General features: G+C 37.4%; 2 protein-coding genes across 2 annotated transcripts in view; one reads left to right on the plus strand and one right to left on the minus strand.

The window, feature by feature from the left end:
• The window catches only part of LOC127812990 (protein TIC 55, chloroplastic), an 87,722-nt gene extending 60,569 nt beyond the window's left edge, over window positions 1-27,153 (minus strand). The window contains exon 1 of the mRNA XM_052353636.1: window positions 26,726-27,153. Within this exon, the coding sequence (XP_052209596.1) occupies window positions 26,726-27,138 (413 nt within the window). The 5' untranslated portion in view covers window positions 27,139-27,153. The remainder of the gene's footprint in view (window positions 1-26,725) is intronic.
• LOC127812991 (aspartyl protease family protein At5g10770-like) lies at window positions 11,335-14,507 on the plus strand. The gene is made up of 3 exons (XM_052353637.1): window positions 11,335-11,582; window positions 12,936-13,440; window positions 13,559-14,507. Exons 1-3 carry the CDS (start codon window positions 11,375-11,377, stop codon window positions 14,307-14,309), a joined length of 1,464 nt encoding a protein of 487 aa, XP_052209597.1. The 5' UTR covers window positions 11,335-11,374; the 3' UTR covers window positions 14,310-14,507.
• Window positions 27,154-27,549: the final 396 nt, after the last annotated feature.

The raw sequence follows: 27,549 nt of genomic DNA on the forward strand, positions 1-27,549 counted from the left end.
AAATAATTAATCAGACATTTTTTTAAATAAGAATTCCAATAAAAAAAAAAAAAAACCTACAATTTTATATTAGGACATATGTTGAGAAATAAGACTATACTAGCAAATAAAGAACATTTATATTAATTAATGTGCAATCTCAATTTGTATAAAGAGTAATATCTTAATAAATAATCCGACGCCTAAAGACTCAATATTATTCATTTTACTCTTTCTTAAATATTAACTTGGTCATTGAAGGTTATACTAGGGATAGAGCCCTGCTTTTGCAAGAAAGTTAGGATTCGAGTGTAAATCTTTATTGGACGGTATGATAACTCAAATTAATTATGTGCATTAAATAAGTATACAAAAATATGTGTGCTCTTCTAAATTTTTTTTTGAATTTTGATAACAAAAAATATTGATGATGATTGAGATTGATCATCGGCTTTACCTCAATGTTATCGTAGCACCCACGGGAAGAGGCAAGATGTTGAACCCCACAATTTAGCTTTCGATGCTCAACTCTATAAAGTGATATAGTGAATAGTATTTAGCTTACAAAAATGAGTTTAGACTCAAATGCTCAATGAACCAGAGTGCTCGTTATAATCTTCAAGATTTTTGAGTTCAACAGTTACGAGCTAATAGAGAATTTGCTAGACCAAATTTGAATATCTACAAATCTATTGAATTTGTTTGAAATCTTTTGAAATTTATCTCAAAGTTGAATCTATTGACATTTTCTTTTAAATCTAGACCGGATATAAAGATACATTTTATTTCTCTATTACTTACCAATAAGAACACATGATAATATAAAATTTATTACTTTTCAGAAATAACTTAATAATTTCACCTTCCCTTAAATATTGTCTCCTCAAATATTTTTATAACTCTTTCCTACCAAACTAAATTAAAAAATACGGTGCCTTCAACAAGCAACTCAAGAGCCTAAAAGTAGGTACAATATATGTTGTTATAAGTGAAGCATCAAACGATGTCGTTTTATGTAAGAGTTGGAGGGTCATGATAGGCAACCTCGGGTTGCCTTTGGCACCCAATGGATGGCCACGTGATAACCATCCATGCATTCTAGATGTCGCCTGATTAATCCTTCCGTGTTGAGAAATATCGTGTTGCACGATTTGATCTCAACCTTCCATCTTGCTTTATGAAGCCCTATCCCAGTCGTCTAATGCAGCTATTTATCACTCCATCAGGATTTGAAGCGACAAACCACACACCCCCCCTTTCTCCATTGACATTAAAGAAGAGGTAAGGCCAAGGATCAGAGAGAGAAAAGAGAGAGAGATGAAGGTAAGTATTTCGGGAGCCTTGGTTTGAGGTAGCCTTGTGGCTTCCCTTGTCTATTATTTGTAAAGCTCTGTACATGGTTTTGTAGTTTTGTATGTATGTTTTTCCTTTTGGTTTGATAGTTTATGCCCTAATCTGTATTAGTGATTTTGGACAGTTTTGGTTATCAAATCGATTCTGTACTGAGTGTTTTGTGAGCTTTTTTTGAGGGTGTAATCTCTATTTCTTGAATAGTGCAGTGAACTTGTAACATCCCGTTCGAGCGATAGGAAGGACCGGAACAACTTATCCTGATAGGCCTACACGAACTTCCCAGGGGGGTCATCCATCCCTGGATTACCCCAGGTCAAGCAAGCTTAATTTGGGAGTTCTTTGCCAATATTCAGCCCAAAAGGTATCCAGCTGATGTTGTTTCCTTCCTTACCTATCCTCGACTTATATTATTCTCCTCTAGGCTCCTGGGGTATTTGTAATATCCCGAAAATTTGAGAAATAAATAATGATTAATAATTTTGGCATTTGATGTCATTTTGGAGTATTAGAGAAATTAAGAGAAAATATTTACTTATGTTATTTTGAGAAAATAAGTAAATAAGATAATTATTAATTCTTGCATTTATGGAAATTATTAATTTATTTGGGAATTTGGAGATATAAGAAAAAATAAATTAATTTAATGGATTTTTGAAAGTTTTCGGGTGTAAGTGCAATAAAGGAAATCGGAGTCTGGGGTGTGTGTGCCAATAATGAAAGTTCTGGGGGCTGAAATGTGATTTGCCGAAGTGGCCGCAAATCACCTTAAATATAAGTGAAGGCATTATATGGTTAAAGGAGTCGGCTAGCGCGGGCGGTCGCGAGTGCTCGTGTGCTGGGTGAGGTCGCGGGTTCGAGCCCCCTCGGGTGTGCGCGCGCGCTGGAGAATTTTGGCTGATTTTTCAGCCAAAATCCTTGCCCAAAACGGCGTCGTTTTGGGCAAGGCGGTGGCAGCCATGTGCAGCTGCTGGGCGCGCCACGTGGCGCGCTGTGGGCCGCCCATTTGCCTCGCGTTAAAGCAGCATTTTTGCTGCGATTTTAAGGCCGATTTCGGCCAAATTTGAGACAGAACCAGAGGAAGAAAAATGAAGAAGAAGCAGCGCGCGCGAGGGTCATTTTTTTAGAGAAAAATTGAAGATTAAATTACGTTTAATCGTGATTTAATTAATCAGGTAAGTAAATAATTATGTGTTATACATTCTCTACGGTTGAAATTTAATTTTGGGCTCAATTTTATTAATTTTGGGAGTTTAATCTAATTTACAGCGTGTATTAATTTGGTGATGTTTACGCATGAAAACGCTGTAATCAGCTTAAGCGAGGCAAGTTCTCCTCTACCCTTGCGATCTATTTCCATTTGGTGAATCCCTTGTCTTCCCTTAATTCGGTTTGATTTTGCGTATTAATTATACGAATTAGGAATGTTTTGGGCATGATTTAATTTAAAAGAAATATGAGATTTATTGGGATTTTATTTACGAGGTGCCTATGTGGGATTTAGATGGCTAAATTAATTATATTATACGATTAGATTTAATTAATGTGAGTCTCAGGTTTTATTAATTGTTATCAAACGTTTTTAAACATTTTACTTCGCAGCGGGAATGCAAGAAATTGAGGAAACGGTCGTGTAAAGGCAAGCTCCTAACCCTCTTCTCGTGTTCTTTAATTCCCGTGAAAGACTCCGTGATTTCCTGTATTTTATCACCTCCCTTACTTTAATTCGGTACCTTGTCTTATTGGTTGAACTATTATTCATTTGTTTTAATTTAAATTAAATCTGAGACTTTTATAATTTTATTTGTTGTGAGCCTACGGGGGTTTGTGCCACCCCCATTCCTTTCGGAATGATGCTGAACCCAGTTGGGGAACTAGGTTCCTAGTCGTGCGGGTTTTATTTACGGTTTTTCTCGGATTTACTTATGATTTGGTTAGAGCTATTGAGCAGTGGGGCAGGGGTCAACCGTTTGGTGACGTTGGGGTAGACTACGGTACGGCTCTGAAGAGGACCGTCGGGTGGACACCCCTAGTCACTGGCCGTTGACCGGTGCCGAGCATTGCTGACAAGCTCTGCCGGTATGTGATTTACTGCATGATTAGATACATTGTATCACTGTTCATGATTTGATATGCACATGGGTACGGGATGCATATTGGGATATCCATTTATTGAGAATGCTTGGACACGAACATTCTAGTTTGGTTAGGTTGCATCCAGCGCGAGCATATGCATGGCGTGTGGTTTACTATGTGGGCGGAGCATGGCCTGATACCTGGATGTATGGGCGCCTTGTATCACGTTGATGCTCACTACGCCATTGCATTTCTATGTGCATTGCATGGATACTAGTAGTATTTAGTTCTCGGACGGGAGTACCGTTCCGAGGGAGCCTATGGCTCGGTTGTCGGGAGTACCGACGGATACAGGTGACGGGAGTACCGGCCTGGGACAGCGCGCGCAGGTTTGTGGAGACATTTGTTGCCTTTCAGGGCAGCGGCAGGTTGGTATGGGACTTGGGTGCCAAGTGTCTTATGTGGGCCCCAAGGACCGGTATGTGCTTTTATTTTGTTATGCTATTGAGCTGTTATGTTGTAGCGTCTCATGGCTTGTGTGTACCTGGGGATTTATTCTGGGGTGAGATTTCTGATTTTGTGTAGCCTTCAGCCTTTTCTTCCTTATGCTTGCTGAGTCTCTCGACTCACCTTGCTTTCCATCATTCCAGGTAGTGGCGGCGTGGGCCATACCAAGGGAGTCAGCTTTAACGGCAGAGTCAGAGTCGGTGTGGTGTACAGGCAGTCTCGTCAATCCCTATCCACTCTGATGTCTAAGTAAAATTTACTCTATTATTTCGTACTGTGCCAGGTGTTTTCTCGAGTCTTGTGTATGTCGGCACAGGAGTTTGTGTTTATTTATTTATCTTGTGACCGCTGGATTAGCGGGGTACCCATAGTGCATGCATGTCTTGAGCTTTGCTTTCGCTGTTCTTATTTTTTTTGTGTATGCATGCCGGGGTGGTCTTTGTCTGGTGTTTATTACTTTTCTCCTCCCGTAGGTGCTCCCGTTCGGGTAGTCCGGGTGGTTGGGGATATCCGGGCGGGGGTGCTTACATTGTTGGTATCAGAGCCAGGTTTGAGTCAATTTTGAGGGACGAGTTCCTGTACACCAAGGTTGTCGGGTAGAGTTAGGGATGTCTAGGTGAACCGAATAGGGTTAGACTGTGTCCCAGTTGTGTTTTGCTGATTCGTGTAAGAGATCGTGTCCCAATTTATATTCGTGCAAGGGTGATAAATGCACGTTAGGAAGGGACTGTGAAATGGTATGAATAAGGTTTATTTAGGACTTGTGCCTGCCCCTAGGTGTTTGGGTAAGATGGTGGTTTCGCCTTAATATAGCTGCCTGATGTTTGGTGATGTATACAGATTTTGAGTTTTCCCAATGGAACCCGAAGGCCTAGATCCCAGTGTACCCCTACCCAATTTGGATGCCTTCCCAGAATTGCATTGTTTATGGTGTCAGTGGCAACAGGAGTTTGCTTCTGGATGGGGAGGCGGGCAAGACGAAGAGGAGTACCTAGTGGGTTATGTGTATCGGCTTGACGAGTTGTCTCAAGAGATGATCCACGAGATCTTTTTGGGGACTGACAGAGAGACAAGTCATGTTCGCCCGCGAGCACATGAAGGACATGTGGAGGCGACTGACTAAAGTAGTGATGAATGATGGGAGCCTTACTAGGGATTGATACAGAGTGTGCCCAGGATTGGAACACTACCTGACACTCAGTCAGTCTGAGCCACTGTGAGGGTGTCGTCATAACCACCGGAGGGACTTGTTGGACTTAGCTTACTTGGCAGATGATTTGCCGGGCTAACTCTGAGGTGTTTTCTAAAGAGGTCTGGAGTTCCTTAGTCTCGCTAGGTGTTGTCGATGTCCTATTAAGGCTAGCGTCAATGTCATGAGAGATGAGGTCATGGTAAAATGTGAGATGGAGGTCCATGATTGGATTTTGCTAGGGGTGGTACGGGAAGGTCCCACATGGTGGAAAATGTGCTATAGGAGTCTGATGGTAAATGGTAGACCCGTAGGTACCAAAATGTGTACATGGTGTACTGAGATGAGAAACTGAAGGTTGGGTAATGCGGTAGCTCGTGTGTAACAGTTAAATTGTCTGTACATATTTGGTCGAGAGACGTGTTATTTGATGAGGTATGGAGGTAAATTGAGGTTCTGAGGGGTTTGCATTTTCTTGGAGGTTTAGGGCATCCACCCTAAGTTTAATCGAATCTAGATGGATAACTCGAAACACTAATACAAAGTCCCAAAAGAGATCTGTGATGAGAATTCACTGAAAGACTATTATGGAATTGAGGACTTGGCTTTTACAGTGGTTATGCTGTTTGGAGATTTGGCATTACTACCTGGCTAGGGTATAGGTGTTTAGTTCTCACAGGTGGAGCGGAGTTCAGGTGACGCCGCGATTGGCGTGTCGAAAGACTAAGGCTGTGAGATTCTGTAATAAATAGGGTAAAGCAAAGATGATAGTAGACATTTTGGATCGCTGTGGAGCATCTGTGATAAAGTGAATTAGGAATAAGAAGACCCCTCTAAGATTATTGTTGTGGGAGATACCCAGGTGTATGGCCAAGGCCGAAATTGGATATAGGGTTAAGTAACTGTTGGGTTTTGCTACAAGGATAGTAGTTGCTATGAGTACGTGCGGTGCTAATCACAGACCACATGCCCTAGGGTCGGTTATTGACCGAGTGAGGAGATGAGACTCCTTTGGGTGCTGGTCAAGTGGTACATCGGCAAAAAACATGAGATGGTCTATTATGCCAGCCAAAAGAATGCTTAACCCACTTCAGTTACTTTTCGTGGTTGATGAGACTTATAAGATGCCTTGGAGATTAGATAGTTACTGACACGGTGAGGTGCTTTCAGCCTAGTAGGCTACAGAGCGGATAACGTTGGTTTTAAAGCTCATGTTCTAGCTAGCCTATTGAGTCTTTGAGGAGTGCCAATTCCTTTAAGGAGGGGAGATCTGGTGACATTTTAGATCTCGAGATATGTTGAGTAGAGAGCGTATAATCTTTGATAGTCTTGATTAGATGGCTACCAATATTTATTGATGGGATCCTGAGCATTCGCAGCAAATTGTGGGAGAAAGTACTGCCGAGAAAATGCTGTGTACCTGATTACGAATCAATTGAAAAAAAATCAGACTAAAGGATATTGCTGTTGAATCCTTGATTGAGTATGTGGTATCGTCTCCGTGTCCCTATGCTTCGTAGGTACGTGGCAGGTCCCAATCACATTACCGAGACCTAGCCTCTCGTCATGCAAGATGATGGTTCCATTCTTGTCACTATCGCTTGTATCTGGAATTAGTTGCATTTGCATAGAGCCTGATGTTGCGAGTCAGTTTATCATTGAGATTGAATATCTCTAAATTTTGAGCTCTTATTTAGGTTGATATGTGGTTGAGATAGTACCAAACGGAAGTGTGATGAGAACGTGAGATAGCTTTAGAGGCAGTGGGACTAGGATATGATAATAGGAAAACCTTGTTGCTTTGAGTAATATGATTGATGATATTTCTTAAGCTAGTTAAGGTATTAGTGATCATATCGTGGCCCTATTGAGGTGATGGATTAGGGAAGTGTGCTAGTATATTAAGTCAAACCGGATGTGTAGTAGACTTTGACTTGGGAGAACTGGAAAATAATGATATGGAAGGTCTCGAAAAATATGCTAAGTAATATCGTGAGAATTGTGAGTGTATTTTGAAGACATAGATTGAGCGCGAATTTCGAGGACGAAATTCTATTAAGGAGGGGAGAATTGTAATATCCCGAAAATTTGAGAAATAAATAATGATTAATAATTTTGGCATTTGATGTCATTTTGGAGTATTAGAGAAATTAAGAGAAAATATTTACTTATGTTATTTTGAGAAAATAAGTAAATAAGATAATTATTAATTCTTGCATTTATGGAAATTATTAATTTATTTGGGAATTTGGAGATATAAGAAAAAATAAATTAATTTAATGGATTTTTGAAAGTTTTCGGGTGTAAGTGCAATAAAGGAAATCGGAGTCTGGGGTGTGTGTGCCAATAATGAAAGTTCTGGGGGCTGAAATGTGATTTGCCGAAGTGGCCGCAAATCACCTTAAATATAAGTGAAGGCATTATATGGTTAAAGGAGTCGGCTAGCGCGGGCGGTCGCGAGTGCTCGTGTGCTGGGTGAGGTCGCGGGTTCGAGCCCCCTCGGGTGTGCGCGCGCGCTGGAGAATTTTGGCTGATTTTTCAGCCAAAATCCTTGCCCAAAACGGCGTCGTTTTGGGCAAGGCGGTGGCAGCCATGTGCAGCTGCTGGGCGCGCCACGTGGCGCGCTGTGGGCCGCCCATTTGCCTCGCGTTAAAGCAGCATTTTTGCTGCGATTTTAAGGCCGATTTCGGCCAAATTTGAGACAGAACCAGAGGAAGAAAAATGAAGAAGAAGCAGCGCGCGCGAGGGTCATTTTTTTAGAGAAAAATTGAAGATTAAATTACGTTTAATCGTGATTTAATTAATCAGGTAAGTAAATAATTATGTGTTATACATTCTCTACGGTTGAAATTTAATTTTGGGCTCAATTTTATTAATTTTGGGAGTTTAATCTAATTTACAGCGTGTATTAATTTGGTGATGTTTAAGCATGAAAACGCTGTAATCAGCTTAAGCGAGGCAAGTTCTCCTCTACCCTTGCGATCTATTTCCATTTGGTGAATCCCTTGTCTTCCCTTAATTCGGTTTGATTTTGCGTATTAATTATACGAATTAGGAATGTTTTGGGCATGATTTAATTTAAAAGAAATATGAGATTTATTGGGATTTTATTTACGAGGTGCCTATGTGGGATTTAGATGGCTAAATTAATTATATTATACGATTAGATTTAATTAATGTGAGTCTCAGGTTTTATTAATTGTTATCAAACGTTTTTAAACATTTTACTTCGCAGCGGGAATGCAAGAAATTGAGGAAACGGTCGTGTAAAGGCAAGCTCCTAACCCTCTTCTCGTGTTCTTTAATTCCCGTGAAAGACTCCGTGATTTCCTGTATTTTATCACCTCCCTTACTTTAATTCGGTACCTTGTCTTATTGGTTGAACTATTATTCATTTGTTTTAATTTAAATTAAATCTGAGACTTTTATAATTTTATTTGTTGTGAGCCTACGGGGGTTTGTGCCACCCCCATTCCTTTCGGAATGATGCTGAACCCAGTTGGGGAACTAGGTTCCTAGTCGTGCGGGTTTTATTTACGGTTTTTCTCGGATTTACTTATGATTTGGTTAGAGCTATTGAGCAGTGGGGCAGGGGTCAACCGTTTGGTGACGTTGGGGTAGACTACGGTACGGCTCTGAAGAGGACCGTCGGGTGGACACCCCTAGTCACTGGCCGTTGACCGGTGCCGAGCATTGCTGACAAGCTCTGCCGGTATGTGATTTACTGCATGATTAGATACATTGTATCACTGTTCATGATTTGATATGCACATGGGTACGGGATGCATATTGGGATATCCATTTATTGAGAATGCTTGGACACGAACATTCTAGTTTGGTTAGGTTGCATCCAGCGCGAGCATATGCATGGCGTGTGGTTTACTATGTGGGCGGAGCATGGCCTGATACCTGGATGTATGGGCGCCTTGTATCACGTTGATGCTCACTACGCCATTGCATTTCTATGTGCATTGCATGGATACTAGTAGTATTTAGTTCTCGGACGGGAGTACCGTTCCGAGGGAGCCTATGGCTCGGTTGTCGGGAGTACCGACGGATACAGGTGACGGGAGTACCGGCCTGGGACAGCGCGCGCAGGTTTGTGGAGACATTTGTTGCCTTTCAGGGCAGCGGCAGGTTGGTATGGGACTTGGGTGCCAAGTGTCTTATGTGGGCCCCAAGGACCGGTATGTGCTTTTATTTTGTTATGCTATTGAGCTGTTATGTTGTAGCGTCTCATGGCTTGTGTGTACCTGGGGATTTATTCTGGGGTGAGATTTCTGATTTTGTGTAGCCTTCAGCCTTTTCTTCCTTATGCTTGCTGAGTCTCTCGACTCACCTTGCTTTCCATCATTCCAGGTAGTGGCGGCGTGGGCCATACCAAGGGAGTCAGCTTTAACGGCAGAGTCAGAGTCGGTGTGGTGTACAGGCAGTCTCGTCAATCCCTATCCACTCTGATGTCTAAGTAAAATTTACTCTATTATTTCGTACTGTGCCAGGTGTTTTCTCGAGTCTTGTGTATGTCGGCACAGGAGTTTGTGTTTATTTATTTATCTTGTGACCGCTGGATTAGCGGGGTACCCATAGTGCATGCATGTCTTGAGCTTTGCTTCCGCTGTTCTTATTTTTTTTGTGTATGCATGCCGGGGTGGTCTTTGTCTGGTGTTTATTACTTTTCTCCTCCCGTAGGTGCTCCCGTTCGGGTAGTCCGGGTGGTTGGGGATATCCGGGCGGGGGTGCTTACAGTATTACATTCTCTCCCCCTTGAGCACATGACGTCCTCGTCATGCGACCTTACAACTGGTCCCAGACCTTTTCCCCTTGGGGGCTGCCATCCTAGAAGCCTGTCAGAAGCCGCTCCTTGTACAGGCCCTCAAGCCCCGGCACCACTCCCCATCCTCATCGGACCGCCTTCGCCAAGGGTCGGCTCTGATACCATTTGTAACATCCCGTTCGAGCGATAGAAAGGACCGGAACAACTTATCCTGATTGGCCTACACGAACTTCCAGAGGGGTCACCCATCCTTGGATTATCCCAGGTCAAGCACGTTTAACTTGGGAGTTCTTTACCAACATTCAACCTAAAAGGTATCTAGCTAGTATTGTTTCCTTCCTTACCTATCCTCGACTTATACTATTCTCCTCTAGGCTCCTGGGATATTACAGAACTCTTCTCACCAGAGCTCAACGTGGACGTAGCCTTTTGGGTGAATCACGGTAAAATCTCTCATGTCCTTTACTTTTAGTTTTGTGTTTGCTGCTTGTGTTTATTTCCAGTACCGATTCTATCTATGTTGTTGGGTTTAAAGACTTCAGTGGTATCAGTGTGTTTATGTGTGATTCTGTAGTTTACGCAGCAATATACAATATATCAAAGAAAAGGGATAAGCTTTTGGGCATGCACTACTCAATTATCAAACCCAATAACCCGAAGAATTAAATGAATAAATCTAGGTAGCTAGCTTGAGTTAGTCATCACATGTCTTGAGAAGTCCAAGTTCCAAAACACGAACGTAATTCAGTCATTCTTAAATCGTCGTTCCATCATTAATCTTCAATTTAATTGCATAATCGAGTTTTGATAAGTTTCATGATGAAAAATATATTTTCAGTCATAATTTTAAATATGTAATTAACAAATTTGTAATAGAAGATAGAAAAAATTAATCCCTTTAATTAAATACAGTTAAAAAAATGATTAAAGCAGATTAACATACATAAAAGAAAAATGGATCAGATTTTTATATATTTTATTTTTAATTTTCAATCAATACTGAAAAATACACTGACAATCGCCACTAGCCACCATTGTCGATGGTTTTCAGCGATCAGAGGCAACTATCCAATACCCTTATTTTCATTGACTAACATACCCAAAAACTAGTAAAATCTAATTATCAAATTTTATAAATCTAAATTTAAATTTTCAGTCAAATCCAGAAAGGGTAAATGCACTCAGAGCACTCATCAACCACTGTGACCAGTGATTTCTAATAATCAAATGCAACCACCCAATACCTATTGACTAACATATTTAAAATTAAGAATTTTTTTAAAAATTCAGGGTGGTTATTTAGAAAAAAATTAAAAAAATATAAAATTATTACATATAATAGAATTTTTAAAAAAAATCCAGGGCTGCACATGGCTCCGCCCCTGGTTAGGAGGGTGACGTGGAAGGTTGAAAATGTTCTATAAAATGGAATGGCTCGGTAGCTAGCTAGCTTATGTGGCTAATTGAAGAGAACATAATTGAGGGAAAGGTGGGTCGATATGGCCACTGCCAGTACTGCTACTCCACTTTCCTCCAATTCCCATCGTCGTCTTCTTCTTCTTTCTCTTCTCTTCATTCTGTGTTTCTCATCAGATAAGGGCTATGCTCTGAGAGCTGGTGGAGAAGAAGAAGCTCTTCAAACTCACCACCACACAGTTCCACTCAGTTCTCTTCTCCCAGCTTCTACTTGCACCCCCTCCACCCAAGGTTCCCTCTCTCTCTCTCTCTCTCTCTCTATATATATATATATATATACACACACACATTCACACATGCATACATTGATAAGGTAAGTTGATGAAGAGGGTATAATTTACTCAACAAAAATAGGGTGGGTTTTTAGATTTGTTTAATTTTTTTGATTTTTTGATTTTTAATTTTTTTCCTTTTTTTAGTCTATTTAATTTAATATTTTACATAATTTCAATTTATTCAGCTCTAACATTTCGATCAATTTGCCCCTATACATGATATGTCTTGTTTGTGAATTAATTAGTTTTTGACAATTTTACTAACAACCAACATTGATAAGACACATTATAAAATATGAATGCAGAGTAATCACAAACAATAAACGTAAACATATATATATATATATATATATATAGTAAAGGTACTCTCTATCGGCACCTGGCTGGAGCATATATTCATGAGAAAGACAAACAAAGGATGGAATCGAACAGACTTGAACAGTAGTGACAAGGCACAGTTATTAGCCCAAAATCACTTTTAATTTCCATTTTTGGAGATCTAATCTAATCAAATCTCCTACCTCTATATAATTTTTTTGATTAAATTTAATTAATTTGCAATCAAGAACATATCAGTCAAACTATATATATATGTTTCATTTTTCAACAAATTAAGCGTGCATGGTTGTATGTACTTTAATTAGATATTGGTAAGACTCCAAAATTACTAGTGTTTCCTTAACTAATTTCTTAATTATAGATATTTATGTTAATTTATGTGTCATTATCAACCAGCTGTAACTTAATATGGAAACAAAAACTAATGAACACAGACAGATTGGCCTTTCCCCATCCATCATTAAGATGATGTTGATATTAAATCGAACAAATTAAGGTAAAATATATATTTTAATTCTTATTTTTATATTTTTATTTAAATATTCATTTTTTTATTATTTTAAAAATATTTTTAAATTAATAATTTTGAGTCAATTGCACTTAATTTTTTTATTATTTCAATTTAATTTCTGAATTTATTCTTCTTAATAAATTTGTTGAGATATACAATTAATTCAAAATTATATAATTTAAATGTAATTGACTCAAACTTATATAATTTAAGAATATCTTTAAAATAACAAAAAAAAAAAATTCAGTATCTAAATGAAGTGAAACAAAGCTGTATGATAAGTCACACTAACATATATGTATGTATATGCAATCATGCCAAATTGATAAAGATTCTTCCTTCCTGAGCATTCTTGTTAAATTGATAACATATATGTATGTATGCCAAATTGACAAAGATTCTTCCCAATCTTCATCTTCATCGTCATCTTCTTCTTCTGAATTTTGTAATTATGATCAGGAAAGAAGGGAAAGGCATCAGTGAAAGTGGTTCACTGGCATGGCCCATGCTCTACTCTCAAACAGAAGGAAGCCACGGCTCCCACTCCGGCTCAGATTCTGAGTCACGACCAGTCCCGAGTCAAATCAATCCAATCCCAAGTCAACTCCGGCCGGTCCAAGATCGACTACTCCCAAGCCGCCACCCTCCCGGCCAAGTCCGGCAGCTCCATCGGCTCCCCCAACTACATCGTCACCGTCGGGCTGGGCACGCCGAAGAAGGACTTCTCTCTGGTCTTCGACACCGGCAGCGACCTCACCTGGATACAGTGCCAGCCGTGCGCCGGTTCCTGCTACAAACAGAAAGACCCCATCTTCGATCCTTCCCTCTCCAAATCCTACAAAAACGTCACCTGCGACTCGTCCCAGTGCTCCCTGCTCACCTCCGCCACCGGGAACGAGCCCATCTGCTCCATCTCCACCTGCATCTACGATATCCACTACGGCGACCGGTCCTTCTCCATGGGGTAATAAAGGATAGAAACGACAAAGAAGCTATTTTGATTCATTAATTCTCATACTCTGATCTCTACAGGCTCTTTACTCTGCACTAAAATACTCGATTTTTGTATGTGCCTACTACAGGTACTTCGCCAGCGAGACGCTGACGCTAACGCCCACCGACGTATTCCCCGGATTCCTCTTCGGCTGCGGTGAAAATAATCGCGGACTTTTCAACGGCGCCGCCGGATTGCTTGGCCTCGGCCGCGATAAACTGTCGCTCATCTCACAAACTGAATCCAAGTACGGAAAATACTTCTCCTACTGTCTTCCATCCACCTCCAGCGGCACCGGCCACCTGACGTTCGGAAAAGGAGGAATCTCCGGGAACCCAAAGTTCACAACTTTGTCCATAAACCCTCAAGGCCCTTCGTTTTACTTCATCACCATTATCGCCATTAAAGTGGGCGGAAAGATTCTACCCATCTCCCAGTCGGTGTTCACGACCGCCGGCACGATCATCGACTCCGGCACCGTCATCACCCGGCTGCCGCCGGGGGCCTATACACCCCTCAAAACAGCTTTCCGGCAACAAATGACGAAGTACCCATTAACCGATCCCGTGTCCATTCTGGATACGTGCTATGATCTGAGCAATTACACCACCGTGACTGTCCCGATCATAAACTTCTATTTCGCCGGAAACACCGAGGTTCCCCTGGACCTGTCTGGGATTCTCTACTTCGCAAGTCCGTCTCAGGTTTGCTTGGCGTTCGCCGGGAACGGCGATGCCTCAGACTTGGGGATCTTCGGGAACGTTCAGCAGCGGACATTGGATGTTGTTTACGATGTTGCAGGAGGGAAACTAGGGTTTGGACCAGGAGGGTGTTCTTAAGCATGACAGAACTTTAAATTGTTAGCTCTTGGGATCATGAAGGAAGGGATTTAGGTCTCTGATGGAAGGTATAAGTCTCCATATGTGAAGGAAGAAGTGTTTCCAAATGATGAATAAAAGGTATAATATATATAGATCGGAAAGAAAGATCAATTGTATAATATGGTATACAATTGTGTTTCCAAATAATTAATAAAAGGTATAATATATATATAGTATTTCTCCTCATTCTAATAAAATACAAATCAAAACAACAGTTGTAAAATAAAGGATCCAAAGTGGGCTTCAGAGGAGAATTAAAATGACATCTTTACCCAACAACTTTGAGAAGGAAGAGTGATTGAGATTGGAACTAAAGATCACTCATTTGGTATGCTGCTCGTGTGACGAAAACAAAGCAAAATGGGCAGAAACTTTCCAGGAAAATAAATTGCAAGTTCATAACCACTACTTTTGTAATATCCCAAATCTTCGTGAAATTGTCATGTAATTTAAATGAGTTTGAAATATCGAAAAGTGACTTGATGGTAAAAATAAATCGTTGAATCGACTGCAAGGAATGTCCCGAGCCTGAGATTTCAAAGGAAAATAATATATCATTGCTAAGCCTCCCGAGATAGGATTTTTAGTATAAAAAAAAATCGAATCAGAGTTAATTTTCGATACAGCTTTAGTTCGGGCTGAAAATTGAATTGTTGGTAGGGAATGCCTCGAAATTTAGATATTTAAAAGAAATAATATATTAGATTATAGTTATTTTTAATAAAAAATATTATAGTTTATCATGTCAAAAAAAAAAAAAAATCAGATTTGTAGTGTGAGGCATGGTCGCCTGCCGCAAATCTTGGAAGGCAAATTCAGCCATGGGACAGCTGTTATTTGACAGGGCATGGCCGAGCATGGGCCAAGGTCGCATAAAGACGAAGCAACAATCTTTGATTGGTCGAAAAACGGACGATTTGGCTATAAATAGCTGAGTTTTGGTCGAGAGTTTGCATCAAATATTTTATTTCGGATTTCTCACATTTGGGAGCGAATTAGAGGTCGGGGATAAAGGGCTTTTGTTTCCCAGCTTATGAGAAGCAATTCTGGGAATTTTGAGAGTTTTTGTAGTATAGGGGGTGTTTTCGCATATATATATATATATTCAACCACCTATATATATATATATATTGCGTGAGTGTTTAAATCGAGTTGTAGAGTGATCGATAGAAGGATCTAATAAGCGGCTTTTGGTCGCGAGGCTATGGATAGCTAATCTAGAAAGTTTCGCATCAATCGGAGTTCGAATCGGAGGTCAATTTGGTTTGCCGGAGTTTGGTGGCGAGTGACTTGGGCGGGCTGTTTTTGGCCAAATCGGAGGGCTTCCGATGGTGTTTTCAGACAAAGAAGGATATCATTGGGATCGACTAAGGGAGAGGAGCAGCCTGTTGTCGTCGCTTCGATTTTCTGGTGTGTCGTCGTCGGAGAAGATGATCGGAGGTATTTTCTGTATTTTTTTAAATGCTGAAAATATAGAAAATTTGATTAAAAAAATGGAATTAAAGGAAATAAAATTCTAAAAAAATATCCAAAAATTCAATAAAAATGAATAGTTTATTTTGATAAATTTTTATCATGAAAATTTCTTGAGGAGATAATTATTTTTTATTTTTGAAAGGAAAGGTAAATGGAAAATAAATATGAGGAATTTTTATAAAATTCTTAGAAAATTCCAGAAGGATAAGGAATTTATTTTATGAGTTTTTATTATTTTTATTGGAGGAGATTCGAAGGAAATCAAGGAGAAATAATTTTTCTCAAGGAAAAGTAATTATGAAAATTTGAGAAAATAGGAGAAAAATCTAGAAAATTTTCAGAGGCTTATAAATATTGTTTTATTAATTATTGTGGAGAAAAATTACAAAAAATACTTGAAGAGGTATTTATTTGAAATTATTAAGAGAAAATTAAGAAGAAATTAGAAAAATTTTATGAGAAAATGGGAAAATAGATATTGATTTTCCTTTGAATACATATGATATCTAGGGTATCGTTTAGGCTCGAAATTGAACTATAGGGTGTTTGGCACGAGAATCGAGGTCGGGCACGCATTTCGAGGAATCTTGAACTTAGCCCAAAGGTGAGTGGTTCTACCGGAAAAGCTTGAGTTGTTCAATCCAATTCTTGTGCATATTTTTGTTACTTTGATCACTTTGATTTATCGTGAGTGACTGATTTCGTGCGATGGTTCGTCTAAACGATTATTTACACATTCATTGAATTCCGTACAGTAAATTACATATATTGAAATGTTGATTATATGTCATGCATGTTATGATTTTCGGCATTGGCATGTTATGTGTTGGCCATGTGGATCGTGGGTTATTAACCTATGACGTGGCTCTTGAGTGATAGCACTCAGGACGCGTGCCGAGGATTAATGCTATGTGATCCACTTGGGACGGGATTGAGACGGACTTCACCCTACGGTACTCAAGTGGCGGGGCTGAGAGTGGACACCACCCTAGTTGTTGGCTCAAGTGGCGGGGTTGAGAGTGGACACCACCCCAAGTTCCTTTGAGCAATAGCATTAATACCAAGGTGTCGTTGATTCCGGGAATAATCCTGATGTGATACTCTTGGGGCTATGGTTGTGTTGGGTTTCAGAATACTTTTGAGTATGAGTGTAATGCCTAACAATGACAATGGGATGGTTCCCGGGTTCATATGTCAATGTTGTCTCTCTTAAGCAGGATTGGTTTGCCAATGGGTCGGTGTGGTCGTGTCACCTTTAGAGAGATTACATTTTCCCCGATTAGGGCTAAGTGCTATGGGTGTTTCTCTTAGGCTAGGGCATGTCAGGATTTGTCGATTTTATATATAATTTTGCATATTTTCATAAAAATGTTTTTGAACTCTCGCTTAGATGATTCAGCATCTAATTTGGACTATGTCCCTAGAATATTCAAACATTCCAAGTAAAAGTAGTGGCGCCAAGGGAAAGGATGTCATCAAGATGTAACTGATATGTTTAGTTTTCGTAGGTCTTTGTCTATGATTACGATGTTTAGAGGTTATGTAGTATTTTGATATTTTCATGTGAAACATCGATTTGGTTATTTAAATGTAAAAAGAATTTGTCGGTTATATATCGTTGAGGTTTCAATCTTGCTTCCGCTGATGTGATTGATAATACATGTCTTAGTCTATTAATTTTTAAATTTTGATATGTTGAGAAGGTACAATCGGGATTGTCGGGAAATGATTATGATGAAGGTATGTATATTAAGAGGCTTATGTTATGTGTATGATGTTGAAAATATATATATATATATATATTCCCGAAATCTCGAGATAATGCGCGTTCGGAGAAAATGGGGCGTTACAACTTTTCTCCGAGAAAAATCATCAGACGTGTGATGTCGACAACAGCACATCGCAAAACCAATTATTCAATTGATTGACAGAAACCCAGCACCACCACCATGAACGGGAACTGCCATCTTTATCTGAGCAAGCTTTAGTAATTAATGAACTAAAATGGGCATCATCTTTGATCATTAACTGTGTGCGGTTATGGCTAGCTCGATCAGATTGATCAGTATAGGAACTGGATGGAGGACGGTGTAACACCCCATTTTCTCAAACATGTTATAATTTAGGATAATTTTGAGATAATAATTTTTTTCTATTTAAAATTACGACTAAACCAAATAATTACTCATATCTATCCCAAAATTTTCATACGTCTATCTCAAAAAAGAATCATCATAGATATCAAATGCGAAAACTAAGAATCAAACCTAATATTACAATCACCATAATTCAGATAATACATCAATATCTTTCAAAATATTCAGAATGTTAAGTAGCAGAAACTTAAATAGATCAATTTCAATATCATAATCATAAATCATCGTGCACTTGCTTAGTGTCGTGATCACATACATCTTTTGTATCTACTTCTGCTTCAACAACATCTGGAACATTTGAATATTTCAGGGCAAACCCCAGGTTAGATGATAAATCATCTAAGTAAGGGAATAAAATCGTATTTTATGCATATATATAAAATGTAAAATGTCATCATTCCTTTTTATTTTGAGTCGACCGTACCCACATGCTGTTCCTCAATTTTGCAATCTCCTTACCAGGCTGAGATGTATGGGTGCACCCTTGGTAAAACAACAATGTCAGTTCATAATCCCAAACCCTATGCAATGCATGATCAACAATATCATCGTGTACGTATGCACATTTTATCATAGCATGTAAATGTAATCTGCATGACATATTCACATCAAGACATGACAACATGATAAAACTATTTACATAAAATTGGGTTTTGGGTCGAACCACTTACAAGCCCTTTTCATAAATTAAATCCAGTTAAATAATACCACTTATCTTCTCAAATTTATCGGGGATATTCGCTTCTTACCTCGAATTACGTGTCGACATAAAAAAATGTGCAAATCTTCAAATTCTATAACCAAAGATTCTTCTGATCAATAAATATTCCACCAAATCAACATTTTGGATTTTTCCTATATTTATTTATATTTTTTAATTTTATTTATTTTTTTCCAAAATAATTCAAATTAAATACCTCCACAAAGCTTTTCTCCAATTTTCCTCTGCGAAAATTCATAAGATCACGTTCCTATTTTTTTTTGAAATTTTTCTAGAATTTTTTTCAAATTCCTCCTATTTTTCCTATTTCCCTAAACCTTATTTCTCTTCAAATAAAAACTCCTCAAACTTTTTTCCAATTTTTCTTCACAATAACTCATAAAAATCTTATTCCTATTTTATAGAATTTTTCTTTTCAATTTTTTTCTATTTCTTTTTTATTTTTCTTTTCTTTTATTTATTTTTTTTCCCAAAATCCCTTTACTTCACGTGTCTAGCGCACACATGCCGCCCATGCATCTTTCCTAGTAAGCCTGCTCTCTGCCGGCGACCTACAATGCCTCGATTTCTCATGATTTCTTCTTGCTTCTTGATCTCCTCAACCTCCCGATCATGGTGGAATGCTTTATACCTTGAAATAACCGGCCGAGCACCCTCAAATGGCCGATTACAACCTCGACTCTCGCGACTTGGCCGATTCTCCAGTGAACCCTATAACTCACTGAAAATGACACCAAAACGCTCCAAAATTTCTAGAAATCATCCTTGACCTAAGGAATAAAAGCCCTCTATTCTTTTATCTCGATTCTTCCCAAAACCATCGATCTAAAAACCCAAAAGTTGTTTAACAAAACTCGGCCATACCCGATGATTTATAGCTGTTTCCAGTTGATTTTTCAACCAATTAGGTCGCCCTACATTGCCGAACCTACTCCTAGGGTCATTGTAAGGGCCCACTCTCGAATATTCCCGCTAGCATAGGATATTCGAAAGGAAGTCATCACAGAGATGATATAGAACAAACCATAAAAAAATAGACATCTCATTTCATTACTAGCAGCGGAAACTAAATTAAGGTTCAGTTACATTCCTAATATCTCATGAGTTTGGGCTTGAAGGCCATACAAATAAATAAGAGGCTCTATTGCTAACTAACAAAATAAAAATCATTTTATCTCAAGCCTCACCTAAACACCAATCAGGATCTTCAAGGTAGGACGCGTCTCCGTACACCACTATCCTTGGGCCTTAGTCCCACTGGACTCGCCCCCAAAAACGGTCTTTCCTTTACCTGGAATGGCAAGGAAGATCAAGTGAGCCACAAGGCTCAGCAAGTTCGAAAAGCAATGAATAGCGAACAGGAATCAACAATATGATGACACCAAAAAGAATAATCAAGAACTCGACAGCTTTATACAAGATTCAACATTTATAACTTTATAAATTTCAATTTAAATGCATCATATCACTATATATTACTATGCAAATGTGCATATAAAATTAAGTGTCAGAATCAAATCTCGTAGACTCGCGAGCCATCAACTCACATATGCCGACGTGCATTCATGTAAATAAAAATTCACAAATAATATGGAGCCAACCTGTCGGGCTATGGCCACCTCGTCCCACGCCAGGTGCTCTAGGGTACTCTTTCCCTCCGCGCAAAATATTAGGTGCGCAAATATAAATAATACAAAGTATCATAACATGCACATGCTGAACGTGTACGGAACATATCATGCATTTTTTTTTTCATATATATAGATATTATGGAATTTCATCGCATAATTTTTTTTTCCATGCTTATACAAATGGTTCCTGCCCATCCCACAATCCTGTTTTCACTCACATCAATTATGTACATGCTATAGTAATTTATTCAAGAACTTATTATATTAATTATTAAGATTTACAATTCGTTGGGTGCGTAACAAGTATTCATATATATATATATGTATGTGTGTATATGTTTATACATGTACCTTAAGCTATTAAAATTTAGGACATCACCTATCATATAATATACTTTCTATTATAAATATATATATATATATATAAATATATATGAACATGTGGTAAGGATAAGGTGTAACGCAGGGGCAATCAAATGGACTTTGAATATATCTAAAGGGCTTTGAATATATATATATATATAATTGGGCCTTGAATGTTTATTAAGTGGGCTTTGAATATATATGTAATTGGGCCTTGAATGTTTATTAAGTGGGCTTTGAATATATATGTATATATATACACGTGTGTGTAGGTTTCCAACTATGTACAGCCGCTGGGCATGCGTGAGTAGGCTTTGAAATGTATATATATATATATATATATGTGGGTTTCCAACTATGAACAGGGCTGGGCATGCGAACTGGGTGTGTGCGTATGTATATATATATATATATATAGATATATAAGTAAATATTATTAAAGAAAAATAAGAAGAGACTTTTGTATCAAAAATTTTCCTTTACAATGAGAGGAAATTATTCTTTTTTTGAACATAAAATAAGCTGAGACCATATTTTTCCCTTGAGTTTTAATGCATTCACTTTCTCTCTCTACTGGTATGCATATATATCTATACAAGTGGGTTTGACACATTTTTAAGGACTGTTAGCATATAGAAGAGAGAAAGCTTCCACAACCCCTTTGCTAAGCATTTATATACGTATATATATATATATAGGTGTATATGGAAGTGGGTCAGCTGGAACAACAATGAGACTGTTATATATATATATATATATATATATGGGTGGGTCAAGTAGAATAGGGGCATGCAAATGAAGTGAATATATATATGTATATACTTATAAATGGGTCACGTTTGCTCCCTGGTCAAGGCAAGGCAACCGAAAATAGTGCATACATAAATGAGTTAATGAGTGTAGCTGCACACACACACATATATATATATATATACTAACTCATGAACAGAGAGCCGTGAAATTAAATAAAACTACACTGTAATAGGAAGAAAATGCCATTCACAGGAAAAAGGATGGGGTGAAGCTGTGCCTTCAATAAGACTGTGTGTATGTATAGATTTATATATATATATATATATAAAGCTTCCTTATGCGATAGAACAGAGTAGACAAATACACATGTATATATAAACTCAATATCGAGGGGGGCTAAGGAAACTTGCCTTAGGAGCTGTCCCAACAGAGAAGAAGCAGCTAGACTCTTCCACTAAGCTCAGGTTGCAATAGCAAAATGGGTGGAGAAGAAGAAGGAGATAAAAGCCGAAGAAACACACGGAAAAAAAGGAGGTTATGAAGCGGCTGAGGAACGAAAGTGATGGCCAAAGGAACAGGAGATAGAATCAAGCACCAAATCATCCAAACGGTACAAAATCAATATAAAGAGAGAATAGAGAATCAAAAGGAGAGGGAGAGAGAGCTGCTGCTTTCTATTTTTGTTTTATTTGATTTGATTTGATTTTTTTTTACGTAATAAAATTTAAATCTCTTTTATCATTGGGCCCAACCCAACCCAACAATTTATTTAACCCACTTGATAAACCCATGAACACATTTAATTATTTAAATGGAGTCTAAAACATTAATTTCTCAAATTCTTAGAAATTAGACCCACACACTTAAATTCATGATCATATGCACTAAGAAAATTTCATATTAATCTAAAATCATTTCATGCTATCAAAATGAATTGTTAAAATACTTCGACCCACATTTAGAATGCCCTTGAGTTAAAATTAAATATGATAAACACCTAGGCCCAATTTAGGGTCATTATAGTTATGATGGCCAACTCACTCCCCAAATCGACGATGAGACGCCAAATGGCCGGCAGTCGACCGACTTTCCTAATTTTCTAGCATATTTTCATGCCCAAATTGCAATTTGGTCATTTTTTTTCACCCCTGATCACTTTTGGCCCATTGCCCTCAAGTCCTTAAGTTTTATTAAAAATTATCCTTAGTCCCATGACTATGAAAAATTACACTTTACCCCAAAATAATTACACTTAAACCCCCAAATTTATATTTAATCACAAATCCTTTTGTTTTTTCCCGAAACTATTTAAAGGGTTGTTCCTCATATAAAATCGAAACCCCTTTAGGCTTCTATTGATTTTTCAAAAATCTCTTACGATAATTCAATTTTTCCAGCCTGAAACTCAGCTATATCGAAAACTGTCTCCAATTTGATTTCTTTCAGTGTCAAAAATCCTACTTTAAATCACTTGCCATAGATATGCCTTTCTTTTTGGGTGTTTATATTTTGGGTATTTTCTTCCATCGATTTGGCTGATCAAGGTTGACAATCTGTCTTCTAAATCTTTAAATACGACTATTCTAAAGTTATTTTCAGAAAAAAAGATTATTCTAACGTTATGAAATAATAAAACATATTATATATATTATTCATTTCAAATATGTGATCTTACAGACGGCGACGAGCCACTGGAAAACTGTTAAAGTCAGCTCTCTGTTATTAGCCACTATATCAGTGCGAGTCACCTTCTATTAAGGAAGGTAAATTACAAGAAATCATAATCAGACCTTAATTTTAGTTCCTTCAAATACTAATGGTTGGGTGTTTTCCCTCTTCGTCGTCCAATCTGTTTTGTCATGGGAGATGGAGATGTTGGCTGGATCCATGAGGTTCTCAAGAAGAATGGAGTGATCATAAGGAAGTTCATGTGTGGTTGAAGTGTCAACGAAGCCTGGCTTTGCAAAGTTTTCAAACCAAGGCAATTTACTAGGATCCGGTGACACTACAAGAAAAATACTATTTAACAAAGGAATTAGCAGTGAGAAAAAATCCATCACTAATTAACAACGGGCCAGTGATGAATTTACTGTCACAAAAATTTAGCGACGAAAATTTTGTGACAAAATTAACGATGGAAAGACCCGTCACTAAATAATTTTTAATATTTTTTATATTTAGCGACAAAATTAGTGACCGAAAAAATCCGTCACTAAAATAAAGAAAATTAAAAATTAATATACAAATCTTTTAGCGACGGATTAGTTTCATCGCTAAAAGATATTAAAATTATTTTATAACTTATTTATATATTATTTTATATTTATTTTTGATTATAAAATATATTTTTCTCTATATATTATTATTTATATTTTATGATATTTTTAAAAAATATTTGAAATATTTTTTTTAATTATTTGAAATTTTTTTAAACCCTTTTTCATTTAACAACAAGAAGAGTCTTTAACAATGGGAAGATGCCAATCGCTGTTTAGCGACAAGCATCTATCCGTCACTAAATGGGTAGGGAAAGTCTAGTTAAGAGAAATAGAAACTGAATATGTTTGATTTTGCTGTCAGTTGTCAAAAAATGAGAAAAAAAAAACTTAAAATAGTGTTTAATCTTCAGATTCTGTGCTCAATTTTTTCTCAAAAAACATTATAAATTTAAATTTTTTATTTTCTTTAGACATACAAAATGCATCAAAAATAATATAAAAATCCAAAAAAATCAGGAAAAAAAATTAATTTCAGCAATAATATCATCCAACGCAGTCAAAAGGGCACTTTGACATTATTTTGTTTAGAGCCAAAAAATTCTTAGTATAAAATTCAGCGAAAACAAGAATTTCAGCAAATGCATAAAAAATCAGCAAAGTTTAATTTTTTCTCAGAAAAGTTAAAAAAAAATCAGCAAAAACACCTGATTTTCTCCTTTGTTTTGCTGTGTCTATACATATAAATGGATAGGGAAGATTTAGCGATGGGAAGATGCTCGTCACAAAACAACGACAGGCATCTTCTAGTTGTTAAATTCTCCCTTTTTTTGTTTAGCGACAAGCATCTTCCCGTTGCTAAATAGAGATAAGAAGATATCCGTCACTAAACCTCCCCTCCCGCGCGCTCATGCAGTCACCCCCCTTTGAATTTTCCCATGGCCGCCCCATTTGAATTTCCCCCCTCCACTCCCTCCTCTTCACTCTGTCTCCCCTCTCAAACCCTTTCCTTGTCCTTTCTGCACTCCTCTCTCTTCACTTTTAATGTTTTGTTTAATTTTTATTTTTTTAGTCTTCATTTAGAAAATATGAGCATCACCAAAATTTATAAGGTATTATTTTTTCTCTATGTATTATATTTTTAGTATTTTGTTATTTTAACTTTTAAATACATCTTTAAATGTTTTTTGGATGAAAAATATCCATGTTAGTTTAGATGAAAAATATCCATTTTATTCATATTTATTGCATGTATATTATTATTTATTTTACATTTATATAGTTGCATATTATGTATATATATTATTGTGTATAATGTATATATTATTGATGATTTAAACAAGATAAAAAAATTAGAAATAAAAAATTATTATGTCAACTTTTTTTCAATGAAATCTTAATTATACATAAAAAATAAAATGGATATACAATTTATTTGTAAAAATTGTTTTTTAAGTAGTTATTTATTAAATATATTATAATAATTTTAAATAAAAAGCTTAATATCTGTATTTTAATTAGTTCTTGTTTGTATTTTAAAATAAGAAGTACAAATATAATGCTATAAATATTATTAGTGTGTAAGTTATTTTAATTAATTAATTAAAATAAATTATTAATTATCATAAATTTATTTTTATATATTCATATTAAATAAATATAAAAATTTATGTTCAAATTTTAATTTATATAATTTATATTTTTAAATATTTTATTATTATTACTTTAGTTACGCCACTGATTTAGCGACGAGAATAACCCCGTCGTTGATTTAGCGATGGGATTATGCCCATCATTAATTAAAAAAATAAAAGAATAAATTTTATACGTGAGCTAAATCAGCGACGGGTATAATCTCGTCGCTAAAAAAATTCGTCGCTAAATTTAAGCGACAAATAGGTGTCAGTCACTAAATCCGTCACTAAAAAATTTAGAGATTAATTTTGATGTTTTAGCGACGAAATTTTCCCTCACTAAAACATTGATTTTTTTGTAGTGTGCTGCCTTTTGGAACATCCATACCCACACGACTCCTTGGGAATCCTTCACCTCATATGTTCTGAGACAAGCCGATTGGGGTTGAATTGGCCGGAAGCTGTAACATAAATAGAGGACAACTAGTGTAAAACTTGTTGGATCAAATAACATATTGCTGCAAAAGATCGTTGAATATACAAGGACCCAAAGCATTTATGCTAACCTGAGGTATTGTTGCACATTTACCCTCTCCTTCAAATTGCCAAACCATGTCCATGATACAGGCATTCCAGCCTTCCATCAACCAGCTGACCTTCTGATAGTGTTGCTAACCTAAATTAAATCAAGAGGTTCAATGGACAAGCTTAGTATGATAATTGGGCTGGGATTATAAAAAGTTGTAATATTCATGTCAAGACAAAAGACAGGTACTACAACATGTAAAGTGTAAATGTAAGAGCAGTGTCTATCACCGAACCAATCCCACATTAGTAATTTATAGGGTACATTACTTGATCATACGAACTAATAGTCGCCTTGAGTTAGCATTTTTGGGTGAGGACCGAAGTGAGTTTCTTGGTTCTAAGTTTTCATACAAGTATAATCTTCTGAAATTGGATAAGTTCTGAGTTTTCATACAAGTATAATCTTCTGAAATTCGATAAGTTGTAGCAATATAGTAAGGTGATACTAGCAAGATGCAAACAAAGAAGTATAAAGAGGGATCAATCACCCCAATCAAAGTCAAACCCACCCAATTATTGAAAGCCAAACTCAGACAATCCGACCCACAACAATCAAGCAAAGGCTCTCACAAAATTATTTGTGAATTCACTTCAATCCCCACAGGCCAGCAGCTTGGAACCATATAATTCAACCACTAGTTACATACTTGAACAACAACGAAAAAGCCTCACAAGGTTAGGTTCCATGCTACAGGGTGTCCATTTGAAACCATATAATTCAAGTTGCGAGGTCACTAAGCAAGAACTTGTAAAAGATGAAACAAGAATCCAAAGCATTAATACCCAAATTATATCAGATTCAGACCCAGAAAAGAAAATCAAAGAGATTAGGTTACCTGTGGGGGCACCGATCCTCGTGACACCGAAGCACGCTATTGCCATCGCGATACAGAACAAGGTGTTTGTCGAAGACAGTGAGGCCTAAAGGGGCATCTTCTGGAACATCCTTGGTGAGATAAAGAGGGTACCATTCCTCTGTCCAATCATACTCTGCCACGCCCTTCTCACCCTCTTCACTCTGATCCTCCTTAGAAGCCCCTTCATCTTCAACCGCCAATCCGCCACCAATCTCCGCCACCGCTTGGCACTTCCTCCTCCAGTTTCCCTTTTCTAGCCTTGGAAGATGGCAAGAATTGGGTGGCTGTGAGAGGGGTTTAAGTGATGCTGTTGACAACAAGGGCGTTTTGGGGCAGAAATGGTGGTTCTTGGAGAAGCAAGCGTCTGAGAAAAATGTCTGCAACAGAGCCATGGTGATGAGGAGGACTGATGAGAAGGGTAGAGTTTGCTGAAGGAATCAAGCGGCCATTGAGAGAGAGAGAGAGAGGAAGAGGGAGGGGAATTGCTTGCAGCCTTGGTGCATCCATGCTGGCCACATAAGTTTGGAAAAAGTCCATGCTTTTGGTACTCGCAGTCTGTGCTGTAATCTAGTAACAGTGACGCCAGTGATTATATAAATTTATTCATTATTTGGTTTAACATTTGATTTTTTTCAATCAAATGGTTATTTGAATATTTTTATTATTTTAATTATAATCTATGTATTTTGAATTAATTTAATTTTTATATATTAATTTTTTTTATAATAATTCAAAATTTTCATTACTTCAATTATACTCATAAGTTTATATTTTTGATTCAATTTAATTCATATATTTTGATA

Source organism: Diospyros lotus, chromosome 11 (assembly GCF_014633365.1).
Source record: "Diospyros lotus cultivar Yz01 chromosome 11, ASM1463336v1, whole genome shotgun sequence".
Taxonomy (NCBI): Eukaryota; Viridiplantae; Streptophyta; class Magnoliopsida; order Ericales; family Ebenaceae; genus Diospyros; species Diospyros lotus.